The sequence below is a fragment of the Aspergillus homomorphus genome (assembly GCF_003184865.1).
Source record: "Aspergillus homomorphus CBS 101889 unplaced genomic scaffold BO97scaffold_5, whole genome shotgun sequence".
NCBI classification, from domain to species: Eukaryota; Fungi; Ascomycota; class Eurotiomycetes; order Eurotiales; family Aspergillaceae; genus Aspergillus; species Aspergillus homomorphus.
The window spans coordinates 70,532-97,235 of NW_020291891.1; the positions used below are offsets into that span (position 1 = coordinate 70,532).

The following is a 26,704-nucleotide window of genomic DNA, read 5'->3' on the forward strand; positions in this document are numbered from 1 at the left end:
TTCCTGAATATGCAGGTTGAACCAAATGCGAGGATGTGCGTCCGCCCATCTGACTGTCAAACAGGCTTGGGAGGGTGTTCCTAATCATCACAGCTAGCAATCGAGGACAACTCATGCAGCAGTCCAGCCCTATCCACGAGTACATTCAACGACTAGGTGGTGATTCGAGAGATCGATTAGTCACATATATCTGCTAACTATAAAGTCTAGATACAGGGGCGTTGTGTTTGCACAAGAGTAACACGGTATCGATTACTGGCTCTGTGTTGCGCTGTACTCTGAACTCATTGTGGAGGCATCTGCTAGATCTACTCAGTGCGACAACGTGTGGTCATTGTAGTGTCAAGCTCTCTTGAGATCCACTTATTCCGAAGAAATGATAATCACTTGTGAGAAAGTGTTCTTGGCAGTGGCACAATAGTTTTATTTTACTAAGTACGAATAATAGCATCAAATGCACAAGATACGTGGTAATGACGTTCAGAACATCGTTGAAAGAATGTGGCCTGGATGACGCGTCTGGGATGGTGGTAAGATGCACGTGCGATGATATCACCTGTGTTCCTCCCAAAATAGATAGCAAAAAGGCAAACTTAGCCACAGCAGAGCCACCCAGCTACATGTAAATGAACGGTGACGGGTGGTGGACCATTGAACCGACAGCTCATGCGGGTGTTTTGCTACGAGTATACCCCAAGGTATGATTCGTGTTAAGGTTGGCGGTAGGGCTGTACGGCCCACAACTTAGTTTGCTGACCCTCGTCTCAGTGAAGTACTGAGGTACGACTCCAGGGCTGAGTAGTGGGACATTTTAGGGTGTAATGTACGAGATGCCCGACTAGTAAATTACCTTACTACCAGTCAGTGACCCATCCAAAAATAGGCAGGCATCGGGTGTGTTCAGGTTGAATGCAATCGGGTTTCGCTTAGTTGGCCGAGATTTGAGTCTCTCAGCCGACCGCGGATGGCAAAAAATTGGGCGGATATGCCAAGCGTATTCCAGGCAACAAGATTAGAGAACCCAGAAGAAGGGTACAAGGGAAAAAAGGAAAGGGAATAGAAAGAGGGTTTTTTATTGTAGGGAGAGATTCAAATAGAGAAAAGCCGGCGGCTAGTACGGAGTAACTCCATAGTAGGTAGGCCTCTAAAGAGTCAGACGGGACCTACCTGTCTGTATGTACAGTACATACAAGGGTCAGACAAACACCCCTTACCGAGCGAAGTTCTTGTGACTGCCGGACGACATTGGAAAAAGTCACCGCACTCGGTGGCTCGTTCGATCCCTGGATGGATTGATGCTGCGCTGCCCATCTCAAGCCCCAGACCAATAGGTAACGGGGGTTTCGCATCAGCCACAGCAGGCTGAGCAAGTATGACGTAGCATGTCTTCCACGAAGCCGTCATACCGAAAAGAAACCAAGAAGTAAAAGTAGATCATCAATCATCATATCATCTGGATTGCATGAACGGGCTTGGAGCTCTTGGCGGAGTATTCTACCACTAGTAGAAAACTCTAGGAATAGTCATTGCTTTAGTAGATAGTAATACTAGGCTACTAGTAGCGAGGAGGTACGCCCTGCCCCGTTTGTGGTCGTGGTCGGTGCAGGCCCAGTTGCTTTGCCCACCCAGAATTTAAAAGACTCCTGCCCCGGTCCCGCTCCTTCATTTCCCTTCTCTTGTTCTTCTCTTCTCTTCCTATTCTTCCTCCGCGTCCAAGTACTCACTCACTCACTCCCATCAATCCTTTGATACCAACGATCTACTGTCATCCTCGTTGATTTGTCTTTCGATACCCTTTCCAAGACAGTCACCCAACTTTCCGATTCACCATGCCTTTCACTGCTTCGTAAGTCACTTCTCCAGCGACCAGTTATCAGGCCGGCCGGTGTGAACTGGTTACAATGGCAGCAGCCCAACTTTGGCAGCTCCTTTGGCCTCCAACTCAACAAAGAAGGAAGCATAGCTAACGCGGGTTTGGGGTAGTGACGTCTGCAAGATCATCTTTGCGATCATCCTGCCTCCTCTGGGAGTTTTCCTCGAGCGCGGATGCGGTGCTGATCTGCTGATCAACATCTGTTTGACAATCCTGGGTTGGCTGCCCGGTATTATCCACGCGCTGTACGTCCCCATTAACCACTAGCAACCACTAGCTACCGTTAGCTGGGCGGTTACTTCGAAAGCCATTGCTGACTAGCGCCTGTAGTTACATCATTTTCAAGTACTAGACCGTCTGCTTGTCTATCCAGCGTTCGACTACCCGGTTCAGTCGACCGGCATTCTTCGTCCCACGATTGTAATTCCCATATATTGGCAACCATCATCTCAAATCGATAAGAGGGGGCGGACCCGCGCTGTTGTCAGCATTAATTGTTCCGTGAGCTTCCGACCGGGTCTAGCCTAATTTGATGCCGCCAATTACCCGCCTGCTCCTGCGCGCTGCTGGTTCCTATCTATTCCGTGAAGGGAGATGCCATGCTGAAACACAATTGCGCCGGGGTCGGAATGTTTTCTATCTTATTTCCCTATGTCTCTGATGGCCGTTTTCTTCTGTCGCTTCTTTTCTTTTCGATGATACCAGCTCATTGTGACACTGGGCTTTGCTTGTACCGTTGGCAATGATCAGCTTCTAATGATTAATGGCAATTTTTAAACTACTTTTCAAGACCATCGTTCTGTGCAAGCTGTAGGTGGATGCAATGCATCGTACGGAATTGCAGGCGGCACAGTTTCCGCTCACAGTGAATAATAGGCGTTGCCGATCTCCAACGACGCTGAGGTGGTAATTGGGGGAGTAATCCAGCTAATGAGACAAGACCCAAGGATAAACATATTCAGATACAGTCAGCGACTCGAAAAGAAACAGACAACAGACATTGATGCTTCGTGAGACTGGTCTGTCGGCGAACGGCGCAAAGACCCTGAAGGCCTGAAGTCAGCTGACCTGACATCATTCCTTCAGCCCCTCTGCAGCATCGGCGCTAACGCGGCGCGTATCGCATCAATATTGCTTTCTTCAAGCCCCGCAACTAGTCAAAAGCGCTAATCATGCTGAAGAAACCTCATGTGTTGACTACGTGTAGTGCATTTGTGACAATATCGCCGTGTTTCACCAAAGCGCCTACAGGGGGCGCAGTCTCACTGTCATCGTCTCAGGTCTCGGCCTTTTGGCTTTACAGCCATTCAGCACCATGACGGAATCCCGTGTCTCTTTTGACGCCCACGTTGACAGGGCGATGGCAAAACAATGCATTGCGCTGGTCCCTGAAATGCGACGGCTACCCCTACCCCTCGACGCTTCGACTTTCCAAGACATCAGTTTGCCATGTTCTTTCACTCGCTTGAGTTGGTGTCAAAGACCAGGTCGTTCACTCGAGCACTGAATGCCCTTTGCCAGCGCCTTTGTCTTGATCTTTGATTAGGATGGTAATACATTTTCACTGATGACTGTGGAGGCAGAAGTTCCTCTGCAGTGTCCAGATTGATGTAAGGAAGCATTCTCAAGTCTTTGAACGACCATAGAATCGAGATGCTAAACAGGGTTCTTAGGTTGACACAAAATGTTATTGTCTCTTTTCCAAGGGTTACTCTTAGCAGCACTATCAGTTATCTCATGCCTTGCTTCTGCCTCGCAACTCTATCCTACCGCGACTACGCCGTCCCTTGCCAGTCTACTACCCAGATGTGCTCGTCAGTGTGTTGACGAGTTCATCAATAACGATTATCGAGATGATGCGTGCCCACAAGCATGGAGTCTCGACTGCTTATGTCGAACGAATACGACCAGCGGCTATACACTGGGTGAGGCTGCATTTCGGTGCAGTTTGTCACTGTGTTCTGTCAACACCATTTTCTCGTCTGATCTCTATGATATTTGTGACTCAGTATCGGGAGCTTTACCGCGGACTCATGCAACGATAACGGCTACAATTATGTCGGTTCATAGTGCAACCACGGTAGTTACCACATCCTCCGGATCACACGGTGTTACCTCTAGGGTATCATCCACTTCAAGACCTTCCCTGACCGAGCATACCATAACCGAACATACTACCTCTGTCGTTGTCACTTCTTTCGACAGTCCTACCACTATATCTGACCCGAGTCACCAGACTAGCAGCACGTGGGCCACCTTCAGCAGTACCTCCACTACTAGCCATAACTCGACCGCCGCCGCCGCCGCCGCTACGACAGCTACGCACAGTAAGCTTAGCGCTGGTGCGGTCATTGGCATTTCTGTGGCTTCTGGGATGACTGGATTCTTCCTCATCGGAGCTTTGATGTTATTCTATTATAGGAAGAACAAGCATCGGGATACAGAGACCAAAGATCGAAACTTCTTCGAAATCGGAGGGGTCATGTCAGAACCTCCAGATTTCGCATTCCCACCCCGACGGCCAACAGGGCCTAGGCCTATGCCTGGTGGCACAGACAGAGACTCGGAGACGTCACGTTTGATAACTCCGTTCGAACCGAGACGTTATAATCCAACATTTGTCGTCGACGCACCACGCGATCGGTATAATAACGATTCCATGGAGCTACATAGTGCTCACAATATCGGCTTTGCCGTCTCTTCTAATTCCGACATGGAGGCATCAGTGGCGCATTCAACCCCGCGGACCCTCTCGAGCTTACTTCCAGATAAGCCAACATATGGGCTATATCCGGAGCCACTTCGATGGAGTCGGCAAAAGCGACCCGGTAGCGTTGGGACTTTGTTCGAGGAGGATGTTACCAAGCCACGCAGTTTCCTGGGCAGTCCTCGGATGAATCAAGATCCTTCTAATTGGTCGCGTAAACCACAATCCAGCCGACCTCATCATCGACCTCCGATGGCTGGATTACCGGCGCATCCGCGCGCGATGCTGCATGGGTTTCGAGACGGGCAAGACGGGAAGCTCGCTCTGAGAGGACCGAACCGCTACCAGAGATCGAGGACAGGAAGCCCCGCCGAGGCGGCACCTCACCCGACCGATGTACTGGGTAGTTCCTCACATCGTTCCCCGAGACTGAGTCATGAAAACTATACAGACGAATACTGGCCTGTTTGTGATGCTGGGCAGACAAGACCGGCTACAGCATCACCTTATCTTGACGATAGCCCGGAGGGAGGTCGGCGGTTGGTATACGGAGGAGACCCAGCTTCTCACCATACGTTTAGCGACGGGCTTCAGAGCTCTCGGTGCGAATCACGCCATTCAGGGAGTCTTCGGCCTCTGACTCCGGTGCGGGAAATCAGGACCCCAACACTTGAGGTTCCTAACTGGCAATATGAAACATCAGCTGGCAGCCGGATTCCCGTCGGCCTCCCTCGCATGCCGCTCTCCAGGTCGGTCAGCCCTGCGCAAGAAATTGTTTCCCGGCCCCGGATTGTGCGACAGGATGATATCAGAAGAGTACAGATCCGTCGGGTCACTCCCGAGCCCTACGAGGAGCCGACAGGGCCCTTTGCGCCTAGTGGTGCCTGGCATGGTGACGACGGCTATGGTTCGAGGTATGGAGTCCAAGCACGCAGGTCGTCCTTCGACTCCGTATCATCAGCCGCTAGTCTGAAAGGGAAGCATATACCGAGAAAACCGGTCCCAATCGAGCGCAATTTGACGCCGTCCAGGCGAGGCTCGGATCTCATTCTCCAGGTGGATTGATTAGCCCTGTCAATGCTCGCTCTGGGTAGTGAGCATGCCATCCCTTTTCTGTGTTGTATCTTTCTTTTGGTTCATTGTCGGATAGATGTTTTTTGTACATTATAAACTGTTCGATCTGTCTATATACACATGCATATACACTCTGAAATTGCGTTGGTTGAGACATTTCGACTTGTCGCTGTAGAGTGGCAAATCCATATCGTCTATATCAAGCACTCATTATGGCAAGTTCTGATATGTTGATGGGTTTGGTAGAGCGAGACATACTCCCGTCTAAAGGAACTTTCCTCCGTCCCCGGCAAGTCGTGAACCAACAACAAAGGACTCATTCAGTCTGAAAGGGTAAATTCCTTTTGTTTCCCGTGAGAACCCGAAATCACTTTTTCTAGAATGTTAATGTTTGATGATACTTTCCTGGATATGGTTAGTATTGGGTGTCTATATAAGGGCTGATGGAAGAAAACTGGAGGGAGTGTAGTATTACTAGCGCCCAAACACCAGAAGCAGGTCTACTTCGCATTCGACAAACGCGTCGAATAATGTCTTCCGAACAGGCCGAACAGGAGGATGAGGCAACGGACAAAATAGCTCAGCCGCCGCCATTAGAGGTAGTGTTCATAAATGTGCTCAACAACTTCGGGGTGCCGTGTGCCCTTGTGGGGGACCTGGCCCTTAGGGTGTACGGTATGAGTGTTGCAGTACGGAGCATTGATTTGGTCCTAGACGACAATATAATTCCTCAAGCAGTGTATGCCCTCCACCAACGTGGCTTTCAACCTTGTCGGGACCCATACTGTGAAGCCTCAGATATCAAGGACAAATACTTCCTCTCCTCCCAGCACTACCATATCCCTCCCAGCGGACCGTGGAAGAGGGGCCTTTTCAACCCCTGGAGAAAATCTCACCTCCTGGAACAGGTCCCAGGCAGAATTCCCCTCCCGGATGACCTCGCCAATGTTAACAACGAGGCCTGGATGCTAACGAACAGTCCGCTACTTCCCAGCCCGCAAGCCGACCAGTTGGGCGGGTCACCGGAGCGGTGGGTCGGCCGCTGGCAGATTGGGGTCGTGATCGCGACGCCCAAAGCCTTCATCGAACAAATGTTCTGGCATATGCTTCGAGACCTCCGTCCAAACGATGCAATGTACAGGAGTCCGTGGGAGCAGCAGCTGTGCAAGTTCGCCGTGTGGCTCAAGTGCCAGCCCACTGGTTTCTACCCGCTCTGTTCCGACTTCAGGACCCTTGGTGGGACAATCCTGCCAACGTTCCTGAACATGCTCCTAAGTCCTTATGAGGGTCATCGTGAAGCTTACGACTATTTCTATAGTGCGCAGAGCGACGAGTTCAAACGTGGACACCTGAGCATGAGTCCGCGACGCGGGCGGAAGATTTGCCAGCCTGTTGAGAATTATGCACTGGCCGGTGAATGGTATTACTGACCTGGAGCCTGGAGGGGCAGGGTCGCTACTATTGTAGTTGTCACTGCGGTTCATGTCAATCAAGATCGGCGGTCCTCATCAGAAGCTGATCTTGTTCACCATAGTGTGAGCTTCGCTTTTCTCTGGATAATTTCAAAGAAAAGGATCCCAACACCAAGAACAAAGAAATTAAAGATGATTTTCATCTATATTGTATATCCAGACTTTCACTTTATAATCATCTGTTCCAAAAGTAGGGCCCGGCGTTATCATCAGTACATGATTGCTTGCGGCTCGCTCAACTCATGCCTACAGTACTCCGTATAGTGTAGCATGCATATGGCGTACACGCAGTACGCTTGTTGACTTACTCAGTACATGACTAGTCGCATCATTAGTAGCTGCGAAACAAGAACACTAATGCAAGCCCCTCTTTTTTTTTATCTCTGGCAGACAAAGGGTGGGAGATGAGAGCTGCAGTGTCCCAGTGTCCGAGATGTGACCTGACCCACACCAAACCCCCATGGGCGAATAACATGAGACAAGTTCTAGGATCTGGAGATGAGTGGGTGCGGTGATATCAGATCAGGCTTTGGGAATGTCAACCGAGGACGGACAGAAAACAGGCTGTCAACCCATTCATGTGAAATGAATGAATGAATGATTAGGGAGTCGGCAAGTCGGAAAAGTGAGGACGGAGCCTCTCGGGTGTATGACGTCAGTTGGCGACCCGTCCTGAGGCAGTGAGGCAGAAACTATCCAACCGGATAGAAGCAACAGAGACATTATCTTAGGCAGAAGGTTTTAAGGTACCGGGTCAGGGGAATAGGGAAATAAAAGAATAAAAAAAAATGGAGAGAGGATAAAAAATGAAGCAATAAATGAAGTGTAACGTCAGTGCTGATTTCATAGTATCACTACTGCTGTTTTTCATAGCATGGTTGTACCACTCCACTCATGATGAATGTTACTAAGGTCGAAAACGCCATGTACGTACTTTTTGCCTTTGTCTAGAACCATATGTTGTAGGACAAGTAAACCGTGTATTGAGCTTACCGGAATTGTCTTCACCGCTTCGTGGCCCAGCGTGGCTACTATGGAGGAGAATCGGTTTGCACTGTGTAATGTTTATTTGGTATCAACAATACCTCTTTCTTCAACTAACTAGTAGTCGAGCTTGATGTCAACGACTCAATCTCCTCAGTCTCCCCTCCCCCACTTTGACCTTCTCCTCTTCCTACCCCTTGGATCTCCCCGTTCTCGACCACGCACGCCGGTTGTTCTATGATATCAAGTCCGACTTTCGCTTGATCGTCGAGTACGGTGATGACAGAACCCCCTCAAACCGGCCTGCAGCGGAAATTCAGGTGGAATGGATGAACGAATGTCATCCACCGTCCGTACACGAAAGAGCGGGTTTGCATCACTGCCCTCTCTATAGGACTGATGCATGTCCCTTGTTCGTTATCGTTAACTTTCCGACATGTTTGGTGTCCCGACCACGGCGTTGGAACGAATCAGATCCTCAGCCCTGTCCATCAACATCATCATCAGGCATGATAACTATGGGGCGGAGTGGAAGTCTGATACAACCCGCGCCGTACTCAACTAACTAGTAACTATAGTCCATCATGCTTAGGCCTTCACCATTGAGAATGACAAACTTTGGTTACGGTGGGGTTCGCTTCCAGCGATTGTAACCACCGCAGACCAGGAATCTCAACTCACCACTAGGATCGAGCCTTTTTTTCGTCGATGACGGTGCCACGGGCTGCATGGTTTGTCCCAATTGCGAAGTGCCTCAACTGGAGCACATATCCCAGATTCCCTTCCACCTGCTCACATTTGCTCTCCTATATGAATGGGCTAGAATCCAATGCGACTCTCACCCAGATCCCTGATTCTCCTCATTCCCATTTAAACCCCCAATATCTATCCTCCTTCATTGCATCCTCTGCCTGGCAACGCTGCGGCCCTTCCGTTGTGAACCCCTGTGTCCACTCCAAATTGTGTGTCGAACTTCTCGATCATAATAGACTGCGTGGAAAGAAAGCATCTTTGTGAGATAATTTCTGGCTCTTTTTCAGGACCCAGCGATCGTCTTGTTTTCTCAGTATTTTCCGAAAGCTTCGCAACGGAGACCGGTTTTCTCAAGGGGCAAATCCTCGGTGATTGATCGATCTGTCTAGCTAGCTCAGGGCAGCTAATCGTCGACCGTTTCTTGTTCTTGTTCGCGGGCCCACAGTGTACTCCACCCACCACGCTTCCATCGCCACCCCGACCATTGTGTTCCACTTTCCTACCCGCAATGACTACTACAGACGGTTTCGGTACCCAGAGGGTATGCCGGCTGTCCAGCCTGGACGCTTCCAAGGCCGACCTTTATGGCGGCCCTAGTGTGACCATCCCTCCCAAGCATTTAATGGCTTCCAGCGATGTTCACAACACAACCACTACACTAAAAATGGACAAGCATGAATTTGATGTCGAGACTTCGTCTGAGGAAGGATCTCCACGCGTTGCCTCTCCGGTCTCTGAGCAATGCTTCACCACCGCCGATAATTTCGCCCTGGGCTTCGATATCGACGGCGTTCTCATCAGAGGAGGAGAAGCAATCCCCGAAGCGGCGGCTGCTCTCAAGTACATCAATGGCGATAACCCATACGGGATTCGTGTGTATGTCTCTTCTGTCTTTTCTGCTTATGATTTGTTATCAATCTGTTCAAGACCTGGCTGAGCTGACTGTGCTTGTTCTAGTCCCTACATATTCGTGACCAATGGCGGCGGCAAAACCGAAGAGGAAAGATGTTTGGATCTCAGTCGCCAGTTGGACTTGGATGTCTCTCCCGGTCAATTCATCTGTGGCCACACTCCGATGCGAGAGATGGCTGAAAGATATGGTACCGTGCTGGTCGTCGGTGGTGAAGGTGAGAAATGTCGCCTTGTAGCAGAAGGCTATGGCTTCAAGGATGTGGTCACCCCGGGAGATATCATCAAGACACGACATGACACCACGCCGTTCCGCAAGCTTACCGACGAAGAATACAAGAACTCTCGAGTTATCGATTTCGACAAGACTAGAATCGAGGCAATCTTCGTATTCGCCGACAGCCGAGACTGGGCCGGTGATCAGCAGATTATCTTGGATCTTCTCATGTCCAAGGACGGACGTCTTGGTACTCGTTCAGAGGTCTTCGACGAGGGACCGCCGGTCTTCTTCTCCCACAATGATGTGGTTTGGTCTACCTCTCACGAGCACACTCGCATCGGCATGGGAGCTTTGCGAGCTTCTCTCGAAGCCTTATACAAAGCTGTCACTGGCAAGGAGCTCTCGACAATCTCTTTCGGCAAGCCGCAGATGGGTACCTATCAATTTGCCACTCGACTCTTGCGGCAATGGCGAAAAGACAGCCATGGAATCAACAAGCCCCCAAGCACAGTGTACTTCATCGGAGACACCCCAGAGTCCGACGTCCGGGGTACGAATGAGTTTGACAAGACTACTGACACCAACTGGTTCTCGATCCTTGTCAAGACTGGCGTCTACCAGGAAGGAACCGTGCCACGTTTCTCGCCTAAGCATATCTGTGACAATGTATTTGATGCAGTCAAGTTTGCTATCGAGAGGGAGATGTCCAAGGACGGCCAAGATTCAGTGACTTCCGGGGATGATGTCGACTCTGGGATCGACTCGGAGTCCGCAGCCGTCCGTCATTGAATACAACGCTTGATGTTGTAATGGGGATGGCTCCCCAGCTATGTTTTCTTTTTTTTTTCTTTTTTTACTAATGATACCATGACTCTGCCGCAGATAACGACCAGTACAGTTCTGTCCTAATCGTTTGTGCATAATATGATTTTGATCAGTCAAGGCGCAGCGTCTTGTTTTCCTTCGAAGGGGAATCTTCTTTAGTCATATTCCTGGCTTCAGATTCTCCAGGTGTCTGCCACCCAGTTGTCACTTAACAGGTGAAATTACGATAGAATCTTTTCGGATTGATGGATGTGGAGTATTGATACCTTGGCTTGGGTTTTCGGGCGTGTGGGGGTTTCTTTCATCATGATTAGTTTTCGAACGCTTACCACTATAGATGGTTGTGAAATATTATGAAATTACTACCACCTAATACCTCGCAAATGTTTCCTAATTGAATGTCTAAAATCATGGTCTAAGCCAAGACCAAGGATTCTGTCCTAACGAGCTGACAACAACCACGCTGGAGACTTCGGAAGGCCTCGGTTAACGATGGATATTATGATACAATCTCCACAGCCACACTGCACTCGAAGAGGGGGTCGTCCGTGCGGGGAATCCTTGTTACGAGTACTCAGTACTACGGCCACACGAGTCAAATTGACAGGATATCATTTCCAAGACTCACCCCACCAGATCTACTTGTAGGCGAGGGACAGTGGTCTGATAGTGGAGACGTGATGGGCGGACAGGCTCGGCCGGAGTCTAGCGATGCATGATGATCACATACTGAGCACTGCCGGCCATGTGTACTTGCGTACTTGTATGGGGAAATCGTGGGGTACATCCCCCTACTGTACTCTGTATGCAATGTGTTGATTTGTGTGGTCGGAAGGGGAGTCCAATACTAAATCCCTCGTCAACCCCAGGCCACCTTTTCCGATCAAGCCGTCTTCATGTTGACTCCCCCTCTTTCTTCTTCTTCCCACGTGGTGCCAATATACAGGACCCGAATGAAGGACGGCCATTATTAACTACACCAGCCAAGATGCTCATCCCGCAAGGCGAGCTAGTCTCACAAAGATGTCATGCACTACCACTCTCGCTTACTCGCAGGTAAGCCCGCGCAGCAGCAGGCTTGGATCCTGTCAGTCAACAAATCACACTACTTGTGCACCACTTCCGCTTTCACAATATCCACTCGTCAACAGGGAATCAATTCTCCAAGCTCTCTCTAATAGGTGAGGACTACTAAACCCCGCGAATCCCTAGGGCTCTTGGTTATCCAATCGCACCGCAGTAACCTATCTACTAGGTAACGTGTTGAGCAGACGAGGTCTCCAGGAGACACCGGGCGTGTTCGGCTCGCCTAGCAAACACATTCCAATCGAGAAACCTTCCAGCTTTGGAATTCTACAGTTCTGTATCCCGATTCAGGATACCTCCCAGCCAGTCGCGCGGAATTTGGCCCAAGCGCCGTGCAAGACCCCGGTCATCCCCGCCACACTTAAATCTCACCACACGCTCTAGTGTCGGCGGGGGAAAGGGTGCTGCCAGACTAAGCGATACCATCCACTCGAGTGATGATACCATGGTCTCGGTAGCCCGCCGCCAGCTGAGCCCGCCAGTGTTGTTGGATCAAAATCAAATCGGTACATGTTCAGGATAGACTTGGCGAGAGTCGATATGTCTTCGCCGTGGTTTCAATGTCCTTCAGCCCGCTTTTTGAAGTTGTGATGTTCTTGACTGCGGTGAGCATCTGCGTGAGAATCTATCCTCATCGCTATTTGGTGACGTAAGATGATTGGTTGTTCGTCTGCACGCGGAACTCTTCTGCAGCCAGACATACGCTTGAGAACGGGTAAGTTATATCATGTTTTGATGTATTGGCTGCTTGCTAATGTTCTGAATTACACTCTGAGGGAAGCCATTGTATTCTCTGCGCTGTTATGTCAGACAGAGCTTTGGGCAGGAGGGGAGGGCGGTTGCTGGAAGTAATGTTAGGCATTACCACTTCCCATAAACACGGGTCTGTGTTTATACTGCGCATAGAATCTGGAAACGCTTTAGAAAAAAAAAAAAAAAAAAAAAAAACTATCAAGCTGAGCGTTAAGTCTTCGGTAGACATTGATGCAGTGGCCTTTCGCGACTTTGATCCTATTATACACTAACAGCGTCCGCCGCAGCTAATGGACAAGTGTGAGAGGCCCAGAGTATATGAGATGCTGTGTTGCCGGACATGAAGTCGAGCCGGTGATTATTATCTGGCCTTCTACAACGGTCTTAATTGTGCTAATACACAACCCATTCTGGGGCTTTTCTTCTCACAGCTACTCAAATCCTCTCACGCTTGAGATATGCTTGCTATGCGATGAAATGAGCGAAATGAAGCATAATATCACTCTCTAGAGTATGTACGCTATGCTACTGAAGGGCTAAGATAACAATTATCAGATTGAATAACGTGTTTTCGAGATATATCTGAGTTTGATCACAAGGTCACTGGGACTGGGATGGACAATCAACCACACTACCATTACGGGTCCCTGTCACGAGTAAAAAGGCTGTCGTGAATATGCCCGTGTCGAATACCACACATCGACAGGACGGTACGCATTACGGCGGGTTGCATAATTAGATAGCCTATAAAGCCGCGGCGAGTCCCAGAGTCCAGGGCAGCAGCGCACCACTCGGTCAGGACCTCGTCGGGGCCGGACGCCAGGAACCTGGACAGGTCCTCGTCGGAATCGGGCGCCAGGGACAGGGTCTCGTCATGTTCTTCGGTCAGGGGCACCCCGGTGTCGGATACGAGCCTGTCGGAGTCTGTGGGCACAAAACTGGGATCAACGGCCCGAAAAACGTCCCCGTACCCGCGGCGACGCAGGCGCTCTCCGGGCGCCAATTGCAAGAATTGGTCATTCCGCTCGACGCCTAGGAGCCGAAAAATTCCACCGGAGAACGCGATTGTCGATTCCCACGGGTCTTCCAAGTTCAGTTCGTGAAGCACCTCGGCTTCGCGGGTCACCTCGAAGAAACATAAGCCGCGTGTCCAGCCCGAGATCCGCCAGGGCAGTCGCCACTGAACGTTGAGAATCCGTTCAGCTTCCACGTCCTGTTCGTGGGTCGCCATCGCAGGTGCCAGGATTAACGGCCACGACGCTCCTGACGTCTGGTGCCGGTATTCGATATGCTGCGTAAGCTCCGGCATTTCGTCGAACAGCTCCAGGGTGGTCAAGACCACCCCTCGCAGTCGCGGGTTGGGGCTAGGCGACAGGTCGTCGCCGGATCTGTTTTCTGGATCCCAGATTAACCGCTCAAATCCGGCGATAGTGCAAGTCAATATCATGTCGACTGTGGGAGACAGTATCCTCGGTGGTAGCCAGTCTCTGTCGTCCACCCCTGGGAGGTAAACAACGATGATCAACGGTTTGCCCTCCGGCTCGGCCTCCGTCTCGACGCCGTGCCTTCCACCATTAGGGTCCGGCCCATTCTCCGACGAACTGTTACTGCTGAGAATTGAACGCACTTCACCCTGCTCCCTGGGGCGATTAAGAGGCGAAGGCTCCGACGTTGGGTTCTCCAGCCGTACCGGTCGGTCCGCCGCGTCGCCATCAGGGAGCATCGCCCACCAATCAGACATCTCCCGCATTATGTCGTCGTTGTCTAGTGTCTGGGGCTGGGAGGGAGTACCGCTAGTGTCAGTGGGCTCGTACATGACTACACTCACCGTATGGCTGTGTGTTACACGGACCTCGACTGGATCTGTTCTAGAGCCGTGAAGATATCAAATGTACGTGGAAGTGCGAGCGCTGTCGAGAGAGTGGGACTACGCATTCAGACTAATACTGGACACAGGTACGCCTTCGCATCTGAAGCATGTCCAAGTCCGCGTGCAAGTTGTGTACTTATAGTTATTGAGCTTTCGCAACAAGTACCCATTACTCACGTAGGTCTCCTTGTGATGCTTTGTCCTTGGATGGAGCTTTCCGGATAGTATCTCTGCTTGCCAATACTTTCTTGGGCGAGTAGTACCGATCTCCATGAAGCCATGGCTGTCGTATCGCTGAATCTCTCTATAATAGCCATGGTGACCGGAGGATGAACTAGTTAATGTTAAGAATGGGTAAATAGACGCCTTGGTCCGAGAGTTCTGTCCTGGTCTCCCTGATCAATATCTCCAATTGTCAAATTCACCGAGGGTGTATACCAGTGTGAAGCATGACAAAGATACATTGCTACCAATCCCATTCGCTCTTACCCCATCTTCTTCCCAACACTCGATCCCATGTTCTAAATACTCTCACGGTAGGAGACAAACCGGTATCCCAATCACCCAAGCCACATCCCCCTCTCCCCCCGCTAAAACAGATCAGTATGTAGCGATACTTACTTACCCAATCCACAGTGACTGTCCACCGCATTTATATAAAGGATAGAAAAAGTTTCAGCCCGGGCTAGCTACCATACCGACTCTTGTCAGCCATACCTCCAACCAGAGCCAGTATGCAACACTACGCCTAAGCTTTGCGATCGGTTCAACGTAGGTAACTTGAATGCTCTGCGCTACGCCCCCAATCAGGGCACTGCAGGCAGTATCCGCTAAGACCAGCGGCAAGACACCTCCACAAAAAGAAAAAGCAAAAAAGATGAAAGGTCGTGCCCGGGTTCGAACCGGGGTTATTGGAACTTGTGAGGTCTCAAAATCCAAAGTGATAACCACTACACTACACAACCTGTAGATGTCTTGCTGGCTTGATCTTTGGGGCTATGTCGTGATGACGACATGTTAGGGCTAAGGGGCTGAGATTCTGGAGGTGTTGGTGTTACCATCGGGACTGAGATGGTATGCGGGTTGAGGGTCTGGAAAACTATATACTTGGGATTCAAATAGAAACTACCTGGTTGGGAACTCATTTACGTGTACTGCCCTGGACTTCTTGTGCGAGAAGGAAGCAAAGCATATGGGTGTCGTACATCTCGTAGTTCTTGTCTGTCTACTTCTAGTTTTTCTCTACATACATCCATGAAACAAACACTTTGTATAGAACAATTAGTATCGTGCAGCGTGCGCTTCAAATAAGAATAGAGGCATGTCATCTACGGGTCGCGCTTACTCCCAAAGACAAAAAAAAGAATACTCGGTCGCAGGTACGTCTATATCTCGAACTCTTGATCTAGCCAATGCTTCACGACTACCTTGCCCTCATCGAAACCCCTCTTCTGTACACGGATAATGATGGCGGCGTGACTGTGCCGGTGATTGTGGATCCAGACGGGGAATTTCCGGAAGCCTACCGCGTTTAAAGAATCGATGATGGAGAATTGCGCCGCGGTCAGAGCCAGCGTGGGGAATCTTGCTGCACTTTCGAAGCTGTCGGTCGTACTGCTGCGTCGGAGGAGGGGCTCGATGTCGTCTTCTTCGAGCTTGCTTTCTAAGTCGGTCGCGGATGATGAGGAAATCGTTACTCGATGTTTCTTCGTGGCGTCGGATGCGGGCGTCGTGGTGGTGGTGGTGGACGATGACGAAAGGTAATCGGGCTGCTGACGAGCGCCGGCGCTCTCGAAGACTTCCTCGACGACGTGCTGGACTTCGTTGACAATGACGGGGACGCGGTAGCGGTCGAAAATCTGGCGCGAGTGCGCGGCCTCGTGTCGGCGGATGCGGCGCTGACTGCGGAAATTCTGGACAACCGCATTGAGTAGAAAAAGGGGCACGCCGATGATGACGAAGGCCGTGAAGAAAGTTTGAAAGGGCAAATTCGTGAAGAAACTGGTGATCTGGCGCTGGAGCTGCTCCAGGAAGGACGGGCGCTCGGGCTTGACAATGGAGACGGGCTTGGTGGCATCGATGATGACGGGCTCGTATCCCTTGACGTAGTCGAATTGCACATTCTCCAGGTCCTGGAAGGGGTTGGTCGACGAAATGGCCGTGGTGTAGAAAATAGTCGACCGGTCGTTGACAATGTTGGCGTAGATGCACCGATGCTTGAAGGTCTTTAATGCTTTGATGAAGATGCTGTCCGGGTCGGCCAGGACGCTGAGCAGCGGGCGCCCGGAGTCGCGGAAGGTGTCGATCATGAACAGCTGCTTTCCCGACATGGAGATCGTGAGGGGGCCTACGTTGTTCCACAAGAAGCCCCAGGTCCCCTTGAGCGGGAGCCTCACCCCGACGTGCGGCGAAACGAAGGTGGTGAAATTGACGGGCTCCAGCTTATCGAGCCATCCCCGAGCGTAGAGCAGCCCCAAGGCGTATCGAGCCACCAGGCCTCCGAGTGAATACCCGACAAAACTTATTTTCCGGATATTGTGGCCTTCTTTGGCGAGTTTCTCGAGGGTCTCTTCAACCTCGTGCGCCAGGCGTTCTCCGCCGAGCTCAATCCCATCGTAGGTGTAGTTCCCGGAGTTGCGCTTTGCGGCCAGAATGTGGAGGCGGTCCTCCTTGAATCGATCCCTCAGCGAGGTGGCGATAAAGTCCAGATGAGAGGGATTACCCCATAGTCTGACGAGGCAAGACAATCAGCAAGCTGTTCGATCAACGGGCTTGTTGAACGGTCTTACCCATGAACCAAAACGCAGAGATGATCTGCGTTGCGCGACGTCTCAGCCGGCGTCCGGCCGTTATCCAGCTCCAGCTCCAGCTCCATGGTCCGAATGTGAGATCAAGAGTCTCCTCTTGCGATTAGGGTCAACGAGCAGTGATAATATAGCCCACTCGACATGATCCGCCAGTCGCCGCCGGACTTAAGCACGGTTTTAGCGCAATTAGGGGGTCCATGTGGCTGCTTCCTTCGTTGTCCGCCCGTCCAGGACAATTCTCTAGTTAGTTGAAGGGAGGCCAGCGAGCGCTTACTAAGCCCGGATAAATGCGACGTCATCGTGGGTGCCTGATGAGAATAAATTGGCCTAGAAGAGCCGGTGGCAGACAACATCATATTGTAGGACTGAACACTGCGCAACAAGGGAGGAATCGACATCATAGGAAAGTCGATCGGTCGATTGTCTAAGCCTCAAAAGTGGCGGTCATTTGAGAAATTGAGGATCGGCGAAAGCTGCGTCTTTGTCTGTTCGTGTCGGGAGTTTGCATCCTTTGCACTGTCTGTTTCTCCGACACGTGCAGTCGGTCAGTCTGGCCTCTGAACGCCTTCCATTTGGAATGGAAGTTCGCTCGATGTTTCTTTGTTGCTCAAAGCATTCTCTGCTGAGGATCGAAAGAGCCCACTATCTTGGTCAGCTGCTAAATATAATCTCTCGCTGATCTCTCAGTCCGGTGACTTCCTGGTTCCAGCTTGAGTACTAGCCGCTTTGCTTTTCCCTCGCAGCCTGCCAACCGCGGAGTCAATTATCCATACAACAAGACTATTAACGCCTGATTGCTTCTATCTGATGCTTGCTATGTAGCAGTGAGATTCGCTGATTATCTTTCTCTTTGGCTATGATTTTAAACTCTATCCCGTCTCTCTCTTCAAGCCTCACATCTTTACTCATCTCTCACAATGTTCGCCCCCCTCGGCTTGTTTAAGGACATACCTTGTCCTGAGGGCCAGGACTGCTCTCTGCTGACTTGCATCTTCTCCCACAACTCACATACTTCAATTGGCGATGGCCCGAATATCGCCGCAAACGGCAAAGATGTGCCGGAAACCAAATCTGACATTGCTGCGATGTTTGGAAATTCAGCACTCACAACGTCAGCGGCACCAGATACGGGTGAAAGAGGAACGAAGCTATTGAAGAGGGAATTCAAACCAGGATTACCTAAAGCCACAGACCTCGAGCCAAGTGCGCCGTTGATCTCCTCGAAAGTACCTCAACCGCCGGCGCCCTCGAAGCCCGTCAGGTTGCAGTCACTGTCCAGAACAGTGTCTCCGCCGCCGAAGCCAGCATCGGCATCGGCGAAGACGGCCACACCCACACCTACAAGGGCCCCAGCAGTGAAGTCGCGACCACCGAGGCAGGCTCCACGGGAAAGCTTGAATCCTCGCATGCTGACGAAAGCGCCCGCACCGCACGGGGCAAGATTAGCTATCCTCACGAAATTGCATGCTTCTATGGCTTCGCAAAACGAGAAATTAGCAAAGGACACAGATAGCAGGGACAAGTACCTTGTTCTTACGCCGAATGAACTCATCACAATGGCTTTAGACGAAGAGGAGAAGACCGCCAAAGGCAACCCGAGTATATATGCCAACGTCATCAAGCTTCGTATTGTCAGGCTCATGAAAATGAGCAAGGAGGAATGGACTACGGAAGTCAAGAACCACCTCAATGAGCGATACTACAAGATTGAGGCCAAGGCAGAGCAGTCGAAGCCGCAGACTCTCAATACCGGACTAAGCGCTAAAGAGGAAATCGCACTGGCAAGCCAACTAGTCACGCCAGTCGAAGGTCTCGAACAATATGGTTATGTCACCAAGGCCCCATCAGATGCGGAGGTCGAGAACGCCAAGAAAGGTGTTGCCGAATCCAAAGGCTGGGAGAAGTGTGATCGGTGCGGTGGAAGGTTTCAGGTCTTCCCGGGCCGTCGCGAAGATGGCTCTTTGACGTCTGGGGGTGAATGCATTCATCATCCTGGGAAGCCCTTCTATCCTCCAAGAAAGCAAACAGATCATATCACAGGACACAAGGAAGCTTACTATTCTTGCTGTAATGAAACGCTGGGCACCTCGTCCGGTTGTACTAGAGGGAAGACTCATGTCTACAAAGTGTCGGAAACCAAACGACTTGCCTCCGTTCTTCAATTCACGCAGACGCCAGTACAACCATTCAAGGGGCCACTCCAGCCTGTCTGCTTTGATTGTGAGATGGGCTATACCACGCTAGGCCTGGAATTGATCCGACTGACCGCAGTCAGCTGGCCTCAGGGCAAAGCACTTTTGGATGTCCTCGTCAGACCAATGGGCGAAGTATTGGACTTGAACTCGCAGTTCTCCGGGGTCTTCCCTGAACACTACAACAAGGCTATACCCTATAACAGCTTTCAGGAGGGGCCGGGATCGGCAGCACATGAAGACGGCGAGGTAGAGGAGCCAGCCTTGAGGGTTGTTGAATCGCCGGCTGCAGCCCGCGCTCTGCTGTTCCGCCATCTTCAACCTGATACGCCTCTGATCGGGCATGCGATCGACAATGATCTGAATGTTTGTCGGATAATTCACCCGACAATCATTGATACTGTCATGCTGTATCCGCATCCGCGGGGCTTACCGAATCGCATGAGTCTGAAGACGTTATGCCGAAGGCATCTCGAGCGGGAAATACAAACAGGCGGAAGTCTTGGTCATGATTCAAAGGAAGATGCAATTGCTACGGGCGATTTGGTTCGAGTCAAGGCAGCCGAGACCTGGAAGGTATTGAAATCGAAAGGTTGGCAGATCCAGGGCGACAAGCTTGTACCCCCACCAGGTACAGAAGGGGCTGAGGCCGGGGCAGCAGCAGGAAGGCTTGGACCCGGGGCGGGCCAGAAGAGAGCGAATTCCAGTCCGGGGCGTTGAACGTCATCAATACAAAACTGCCATACTGCAATTATCCTTATACAATATGATACCCAGGCTGATACGTCTACGTGCAAGACAAAGTGATTAAGTATCGGAGTGCTCCATTGATTCATATCTACCAGTCATAACGTCATGAGTAGATAAAGCCGCGACGAAACCCAACGGACAAGTGCAGAGATCACCTTTTCAGGCAAGAATATCCGCTATCCCAGTCCATGTTGAGCTGCCATGCAGGAATCCCTCCCAATGCGCAAACCTATATACTCCAACCAGACTCATTCCATCCTAGCCCCAGTGCATAAGCAAGTTGTCGTTTGCAGACCCCCCAAATAGCCGGAGTAGACTTTCATCGAGTCTGGTCGTTTGTTTTTTTCCGCGTTTTTTGAAGGATGTCTATTTTTGTTCGATGCTCTTAAAAGGAGAGAATTTACTCCTCATCCTCCTCGCCCTCGTCGTTGACGACGTTGTAGAAGCGGAGCTCGTAGACACCCTTGGAGGTGGAGACGACGCGGAGCCAGTCACGGAGCTGCTGCTTCTTGAGGTACTTCTTGGTGCTGTGGAGTGGGAAACCAGTCAGCGCGGGCTCTTTTTCCGTTCGTCGGGTGGTATGTTGGGAAGTGTGTTAGACTTACAGGTACTTGAGGTAGCGGCCAGAGAAGGGGATGTGGGCAACAACCTCGACCTTGCCCTCACCAGCCTGGGAGATGACGACCTTGTCGCCGAGGTTGCCGACACGGCCCTCGACCTTGATGCGGTCGTGGAGGAACTTCTCGAAAGCAGAGAGGTCGAAGATCTTGTCGCTCACGGGCTGGGAAGCGTTGATGACATACTGAACGGGAGGATTAGTTTCGGACTATACCAGCAAGGGTTCTTGAGATGCGGGTCCTGCGATCTAACATACCTTCTGGGTGACCTTCTGGGCCTTGCGACCACGAGCCTATTTGTCCGCAAACAAGATACCATTAGCCTACTGTTCCATAATGTCGGTATCCCAAATAGAGAGGTTCATGTATCCATGATGTGACTTGTGAAATTTTCGAAGCCGTCTTGGACTCCCAAACGCCGGCGTTATGAGAAGTCCAAAACGATCATGGATAGATGAACTCTCATGGGGGAACAGCAAAGCGATTTGTGGAAAGGAAACATACAGCAACGGGAGCCATTGTGACTGTAGGGGGGGGTGGGTTTCTCGGGGGGATAGAGAGAGAAAGTAGCTGGTCGCAAAGAGGTGAGTATCCTGCGCCTGATGGGAGATGGGAGAGAAAACGTCTAGGGTAAGGATGGTCAGATCTCGCTGGTGAGGGTCGAGTGCGCCCCACTAGTCTTCTTTGGGTAATATGGATAGGGCTTGTTTTTGTTGATTAGGGCTCAGCGTATCATGTGCATGTTGGTCTCTTGCGGCCTGGTGTTTGAGGCTCTCATCTGCTTTTTCCTGCCTCAGGCAGTAAGTTTGATCTCGCTTATGGTTAAGGTAGCCGACGCTAGTGAGCTAGCGGCGCACGGGCCTTCTGGCCTGGGGATAAATATCTCGCGCCGCCCACCATCTTTTAGACTTTTTTTCTTTTCTTCTCCAGCTCTCTTTGCCTTTTGGCTTAGATCAAGTGTAGTATCTGTTCTTTTCAGTTTAATCTCTGAAAGTGTTCTAAGGAACACAACATTGATTAATCTTATTTTTGTACCCTGTGGTCTGACCTCTGTGCTTGCGCATGTCGGACCACACAGTGTCATTGGGCTTACACTACCCCCAATCGACGCGAACCCCCTTTTTTTCATCAATTTGGTCGGCTTGCCGACTGATTGGAGAAGAAAAACTCCATGAATAACTCTTGTAATCGACGCGGCGCTTCGCTCGTCACTTCGCGCCACTCATCAGCTAGATAGATAACTGCGGTTGAAATTGAGACACCTCGAACCTTCCATGGTCGGCCGGAGCAAAAGTAAACGAACGTCACAGTTCCCTGCTCTTCTATATTCATATTTCACGTGATACATACAGCACTACTCCATACATTCCCTGTCTTTCCCTGCAACTACCGCCGTGCGATTCTCACCGTCGTTACATCAGTAGCTAGCTCATCATGGGTTCCGTCGTGTTGCCGCATCTCCGCACCGCCTGGCACGTCGACCAGGCCATCCTGTCCGAGGAAGACCGACTCGTGGTGCGTCCGGATTCTATCTAACCATACGCATTTCAAAACTCCCTACATCTGATAACTAACGAAGGAATGGGTGGAACATCTAGGTTATCAGATTCGGCCGCGACCACGACGTCGACTGTAAGCCTCATTCCCCTCACTACCTACCACTTCAGCTACTAATTCCGCCGAACCAGGTATGCGTCAGGATGAAGTCCTCTTCAAGATCGCCGAGAGGGTGAAGAGTACGTACATAGCTCTCCCAATACCTCAGCCCAAGTCCAATATTCTTGGTTGCGCAGGCTGGACCAGCAGCGTCTCCCAGAAATGTTGTGAGGTTTTTTCGCATGTAACTCACCTATTTCCACAGACTTCGCCGTGATCTACCTCTGCGACATCGACGAGGTGCCCGAGTTCAACACCATGTATGAGCTTTTCGACCCGATGACCATTATGTTCTTTTATAGGAACAAGCACATGATGTGCGATTTTGGCACGGGTAACAACAATAAGTTGAACTGGGTGCTCGAGGATAAGCAGGAGATGATCGATATCATTGAGACGATCTACAAGGGCGCCAAGAAGGGGCGCGGTCTGGTCGTTAGTCCGAAGGGTATGTTTCCCCTGCTGTTCGTGTTTTGTGTGGCTCTTAGGGGTGTTGACTGACTGGCTTGGGTTTTCAAAGATTATTCGACGAGGTATCGGTACTGAGGTTGTTTTGTTGCGCTGTGCTGTGCTTGGTAATGGATCGGGGTGGTGGAGGTTGCTTCCATTTGGTTTATATGGTTTAATGAGTTTATGAAATGGATTGGATTGGTAGATGTGGCCATTGCTGGGATCTTAGTAGATTGGTTGATGAGAGGTAGTCGTACGTGTTCTTCGTTGGCGCTTGTCGTCCGCAATATAAAACTGGAAGTGCCAGAGAGCTCAAAGAGCAGTTGCGGATCACAATGCAGGCAATTTCAACCTCCACGAAATAGACACATCGACCAAGTTACTAATGCCATGAGCCTCTCGCCTCCTTCCGTACTTACAAGCTGGTCAACTTAATCCCCTTATTTCTACAATGTACAGTACTTGCACCTCGCAGAGCGGACAGAATCTCCATCTCCTCCATCTGCCCCACAATTTCTTCCCTCAGCGCCGCCTGACGTAACAAGCAAACACCACTGGGCATCCTCCTACCACAACCTTATCGACGATCAAAGACACAATCGAGCCAACCAACCTTAACCAACAAGAACACCTTAAGCTAGGCTCAACAACGACTCAAAATGATCGACCACCAAATCTTCGAAGACCTCCAGTCGAAAATCGACGAAGAGGCCACCGTCCGCGATGTAAGAACGAAAGCTTTCCGCGCGCGCCAAGCCCGCAGAAAAACGGGCAAAGCAAGCAAACTGAACATATAAATCTCTCCAACAGGAACTTCATGATATCGTGCAGACGCTTGCACGGAAGGGTATTTGCCTCTTTCTTTCTGTCGCCTCACACCTGATTAGGGACTCTATCCGTTAGTTCAAAGGTGTGAAAGATTAAGATTTTCTGATGATGTGGGAATAGGACGATCTACGCAGGCTATCCTTTCGCGAGCGCACTCTACGCCGGCGGAGCAGTGTATGTATTTAATATCTTCTCCGGGCTGGGCTGGCTGTGAAGGAGGGAAGTGAGGGAGACGGAATTGCTGATGTAGATAGTGAAACCTGTTCTTGACGATGTGACGAAGGCGATCCTCGCGCAGCGGGATGAGGTTGCGCGCTTGAAGACCGTCGCGGATAGGCACCCTTTCTATAAATATAATGGCGTGTGGACGCGGGAGCTTCAGAATTTGGTTTGTCCCTCTCTCATTCTCCTCCCCCTTCCCCACAAATCCGGTGCCATTATGTCCTGGAGGACTTGTGGTGGTGGTGGTGGTGATGATGATGATGATGATGATGATGAACTCATGGTAAAAATTACAGGTCTCGTCGATTGAGCTGTGCGCCTGGCTGGGCGGTCTGGACGAGTACAAGTCTGGTAGCTCGGCCTCGTTCTTGACTATCGAGGAGGTGGGGAAGTTTCTCGGTGGTGAGTGATTGTGGTTAGTTTGAGATGGGGGTGTTCCGGTGTATTGACTACTCACCCAGTGCCTGTCAATCTCAAGGAGCAGGATGCTTTCCATTTGACGATTGAGGAGTACCTACTTGCGCTTATTGCTATGGTGGAAGAACTGGTGGGTGTTATTCGGTCCCTCTTGATCGTTCTTGGCTGTGTTTTCTAACGAATTGATATAGTCTCGTCTGGCGGTCAACTCCGTCACCCTGGGTGACTACACCCGGCCCATGCAGATCAGCAACTTCATCAAGGAGCTGTTTGCTGGCTTCCAGCTGCTGAATCTGAAGAATGATATCCTGCGGAAGAAGAGCGATGGGATTAAGTACAGTGTAAGTCTCGCGGCGCGGTTGTTGGCCAGGGAAGGCAGGCTAACGGAGATGCTGTGCAGGTCAAGAAAGTGGAAGACGTTGTCTACGACTTGTCGCTGCGCAACTTGATTCCCAAGGATGGTCCTGCTGCTTGATTACAATAGATGGCCATGATTTTGGTGGGACGGCTCAGTCGCGTCAAGCATTATCTGAAGAGTTCATTACAGTCTGAGACATAGTAATCATTACAAAACAAGGGATCTCTGTAGGACGAGCAAGTATCAATCCATTAACACACCGGAAATCACCCACTTGATGGAAACAGAACGACAAACAAGAAATTGGTATCACACAGTTGAAACAACTTCCCCCTCCTTCCCACGAAGCCGGATAGACCCCACGTGGCTTACGATCATTAAGCCTGGGTCTCAGCACCCGCAGCGGGAGCCTCAGTTGCAGGAGCAGCCGCCGCCGCAGGGGTCTCCTCAGAAGCAGTAGTAGCAGTGCCCTTAGTCTGCGACGCCAGCTTGCCCTCCTTCTTCGCCTTCTCGATCTCCTGCACGATGGTCTCCTTTAACGACTCGGGCTTGGTCAGACTCGCCCAGCGGCCGACCACCTTCCCGTCGGCGGAGATCAGGAACTTCTCGAAGTTCCACTTGATGCGCTTCATGCCCAGCAGGCCCGGTTGCTCCTGCTTCATCCACGTCCACACAGGGTGGGCCTTGTCACCATTGACATCCAGCTTGCCCAGCACCGGGAAAGTGACGCCGTAGTTAAGCTGGCAGAAGGACTGGATCTCGTCGTTGGATCCGGGATCTTGGCTGCCGAACTGGTTGCAGGGGAAGCCCAGGATGGTAAAATCCTCCGGGTACTGGGCCTTGAGGTCCTGGTAGAGCGTCTCCAGACCCTTGAACTGCGGGGTGAAGCCGCATTTCGAGGCCGTGTTGACGACGAGAACGACCTTGCCTTTCAGGTCGGTGAGGGGGAAGGGGTTGCCTTTTTCTGTTGTGTGACGGAAGATTGGGGGTTAGTTGAGAGGTGGTTTTTGCTCATTGGTTTGTTTGGAGAGGGGAGGGAGGGGGGATTTGGGAAGCGGGGAAAGAGAAAAAGGCCGGACGTACTATCGACAGGCTCGAAGTCGTAGAAAGTCGTGGCGGAGGACATTTTTGCGAGTGTTGTTTTGGTTCGTAGAAAGTTTAGAGGTGAGGGGATGTGGTATAGTTGCGATGGGCGTCGTCGTGTCGCAAAGGAGGTGTTGAGCGGTAACGGAAGTGGTGGTGCAATGGAATGCGCAAGTGAGGAAGGAAGGATTAACCGCGGTCTAGCGGTTGGTTTATATGCTATTGTCACGATCGAGGCTGGTGGGCGCATGGGAAGAACCGTCGGGTCGTTTCAAGACCAGTAACCCAGTTTAATACTATGATTATTATTTTTTATTATTGAAACCGCAGTCCCGATACTTCTCGGATGTTCAAGGTAAACTCTGTCTGAACCACAGTCTCGAATGGGGGATCACGGAGGAGGATGTTTCCGAACCCGAAAGCCAGAAAGGATACGCTCTCAGGAGCAAAAGGAATACGCTCCCACCTAAAAAGAAGGAAGAAAGACGATGTCATCATCATCCTTCAACGCGGGTCGGTCGATCGATGGCGCTTGATTCCCGAGGGATGGTTTGTCATCTTTCGCTGTCCAGACTCTCAGAACCCGTTGAAGGCCCCGGTCTTTTTGCTACTTTGGGATCCCAGGTGCGCCTGTTCTGCCCGGTCTGCTTGACAATCTTCATGGCTGATTCGGTTATGCAATTTGCATATGACCATCTGCTGCCCTTATCCTGGTGCGGGGCGAACATCTTCATGTAAATGACGGCTGCAGAATTCCAAATACTTTCTATCCATTAAGCTACAGTCCCGGAAAATGGC

General features: G+C 50.9%; 10 protein-coding genes and 1 non-coding gene across 11 annotated transcripts; 7 read left to right on the forward strand and 4 right to left on the reverse strand.

Moving 5' to 3' along the window:
- The first annotated feature begins 1,719 nt into the window (after positions 1–1,719).
- On the forward strand, positions 1,720–2,666 carry BO97DRAFT_440747 (YqaE/Pmp3 family membrane protein). Its single transcript, XM_025698103.1, has 3 exons — positions 1,720–1,846; positions 1,984–2,118; positions 2,204–2,666. The coding sequence occupies exons 1-3, from the start codon at positions 1,830–1,832 to the stop codon at positions 2,223–2,225; spliced, it is 174 nt and encodes a 57-aa protein (XP_025554482.1). The 5' UTR covers positions 1,720–1,829; the 3' UTR covers positions 2,226–2,666.
- Positions 2,667–3,404: 738 nt separating this feature from the next.
- BO97DRAFT_208264 (uncharacterized protein) lies at positions 3,405–5,863 on the forward strand. The gene is made up of 2 exons (XM_025690557.1): positions 3,405–3,483; positions 3,547–5,863. The coding sequence occupies exon 2, from the start codon at positions 3,558–3,560 to the stop codon at positions 5,643–5,645; it is 2,088 nt and encodes a 695-aa protein (XP_025554483.1). The 5' UTR covers positions 3,405–3,483; positions 3,547–3,557; the 3' UTR covers positions 5,646–5,863.
- Positions 5,864–6,184: 321 nt separating this feature from the next.
- BO97DRAFT_475725 (uncharacterized protein) lies at positions 6,185–7,155 on the forward strand (the record flags this gene model as incomplete). Its single annotated transcript, XM_025700432.1, has 1 exon — positions 6,185–7,155. The coding sequence occupies one exon, from the start codon at positions 6,185–6,187 to the stop codon at positions 7,082–7,084; it is 900 nt and encodes a 299-aa protein (XP_025554484.1). The 3' UTR covers positions 7,085–7,155.
- A 2,216-nt stretch (positions 7,156–9,371) lies between these two features.
- On the forward strand, positions 9,372–10,781 carry BO97DRAFT_338733 (phosphatidyl synthase; the record flags this gene model as incomplete). The annotated part of the gene is made up of 2 exons (XM_025691531.1): positions 9,372–9,739; positions 9,821–10,781. The coding sequence occupies 2 exons, from the start codon at positions 9,372–9,374 to the stop codon at positions 10,779–10,781; spliced, it is 1,329 nt and encodes a 442-aa protein (XP_025554485.1).
- Positions 10,782–15,408: 4,627 nt separating this feature from the next.
- Positions 15,409–15,491, reverse strand: BO97DRAFT_t65. The gene has a single exon. It is a non-coding gene; the product is annotated as a tRNA-Gln (tRNA).
- A 233-nt stretch (positions 15,492–15,724) lies between these two features.
- On the reverse strand, positions 15,725–17,771 carry BO97DRAFT_403336 (lipase ROG1 family protein). Its single transcript, XM_025694714.1, has 2 exons — positions 17,316–17,771; positions 15,725–17,256 (listed from the first exon to the last, which is right to left on the reverse strand). The coding sequence occupies exons 1-2, from the start codon at positions 17,399–17,401 to the stop codon at positions 15,912–15,914; spliced, it is 1,431 nt and encodes a 476-aa protein (XP_025554486.1). The 5' UTR covers positions 17,402–17,771; the 3' UTR covers positions 15,725–15,911.
- A 142-nt stretch (positions 17,772–17,913) lies between these two features.
- rex3 (putative RNA exonuclease Rex3) lies at positions 17,914–20,317 on the forward strand. The gene has a single exon (XM_025698104.1). It carries the CDS (start codon positions 18,251–18,253, stop codon positions 20,243–20,245), a length of 1,995 nt encoding a protein of 664 aa, XP_025554487.1. The 5' UTR covers positions 17,914–18,250; the 3' UTR covers positions 20,246–20,317.
- A 358-nt stretch (positions 20,318–20,675) lies between these two features.
- On the reverse strand, positions 20,676–21,185 carry BO97DRAFT_338559 (60S ribosomal protein eL22; the record flags this gene model as incomplete). Its single annotated transcript, XM_025691523.1, has 3 exons — positions 20,676–20,802; positions 20,881–21,077; positions 21,150–21,185. Coding segments are annotated over 3 exons (360 nt in total), but the record flags the coding sequence as incomplete, so codon positions are not given.
- Positions 21,186–22,115: 930 nt separating this feature from the next.
- On the forward strand, positions 22,116–23,266 carry BO97DRAFT_475730 (DIM1 family thioredoxin-like protein). The gene is made up of 5 exons (XM_025700433.1): positions 22,116–22,407; positions 22,491–22,524; positions 22,581–22,628; positions 22,754–22,996; positions 23,069–23,266. The coding sequence occupies exons 1-5, from the start codon at positions 22,327–22,329 to the stop codon at positions 23,092–23,094; spliced, it is 432 nt and encodes a 143-aa protein (XP_025554489.1). The 5' UTR covers positions 22,116–22,326; the 3' UTR covers positions 23,095–23,266.
- Positions 23,267–23,353: 87 nt separating this feature from the next.
- On the forward strand, positions 23,354–25,070 carry BO97DRAFT_208593 (translin). Its single transcript, XM_025690558.1, has 8 exons — positions 23,354–23,723; positions 23,809–23,845; positions 23,947–24,000; positions 24,081–24,214; positions 24,345–24,450; positions 24,510–24,595; positions 24,657–24,806; positions 24,866–25,070. Exons 1-8 carry the CDS (start codon positions 23,658–23,660, stop codon positions 24,938–24,940), a joined length of 708 nt encoding a protein of 235 aa, XP_025554490.1. The 5' UTR covers positions 23,354–23,657; the 3' UTR covers positions 24,941–25,070.
- Positions 24,975–26,365, reverse strand: BO97DRAFT_403340 (glutathione peroxidase). The gene is made up of 2 exons (XM_025694715.1): positions 25,907–26,365; positions 24,975–25,787 (listed from the first exon to the last, which is right to left on the reverse strand). The coding sequence occupies exons 1-2, from the start codon at positions 25,947–25,949 to the stop codon at positions 25,201–25,203; spliced, it is 630 nt and encodes a 209-aa protein (XP_025554491.1). The 5' UTR covers positions 25,950–26,365; the 3' UTR covers positions 24,975–25,200.
- Between the last annotated feature and the right edge of the window lie 339 nt (positions 26,366–26,704).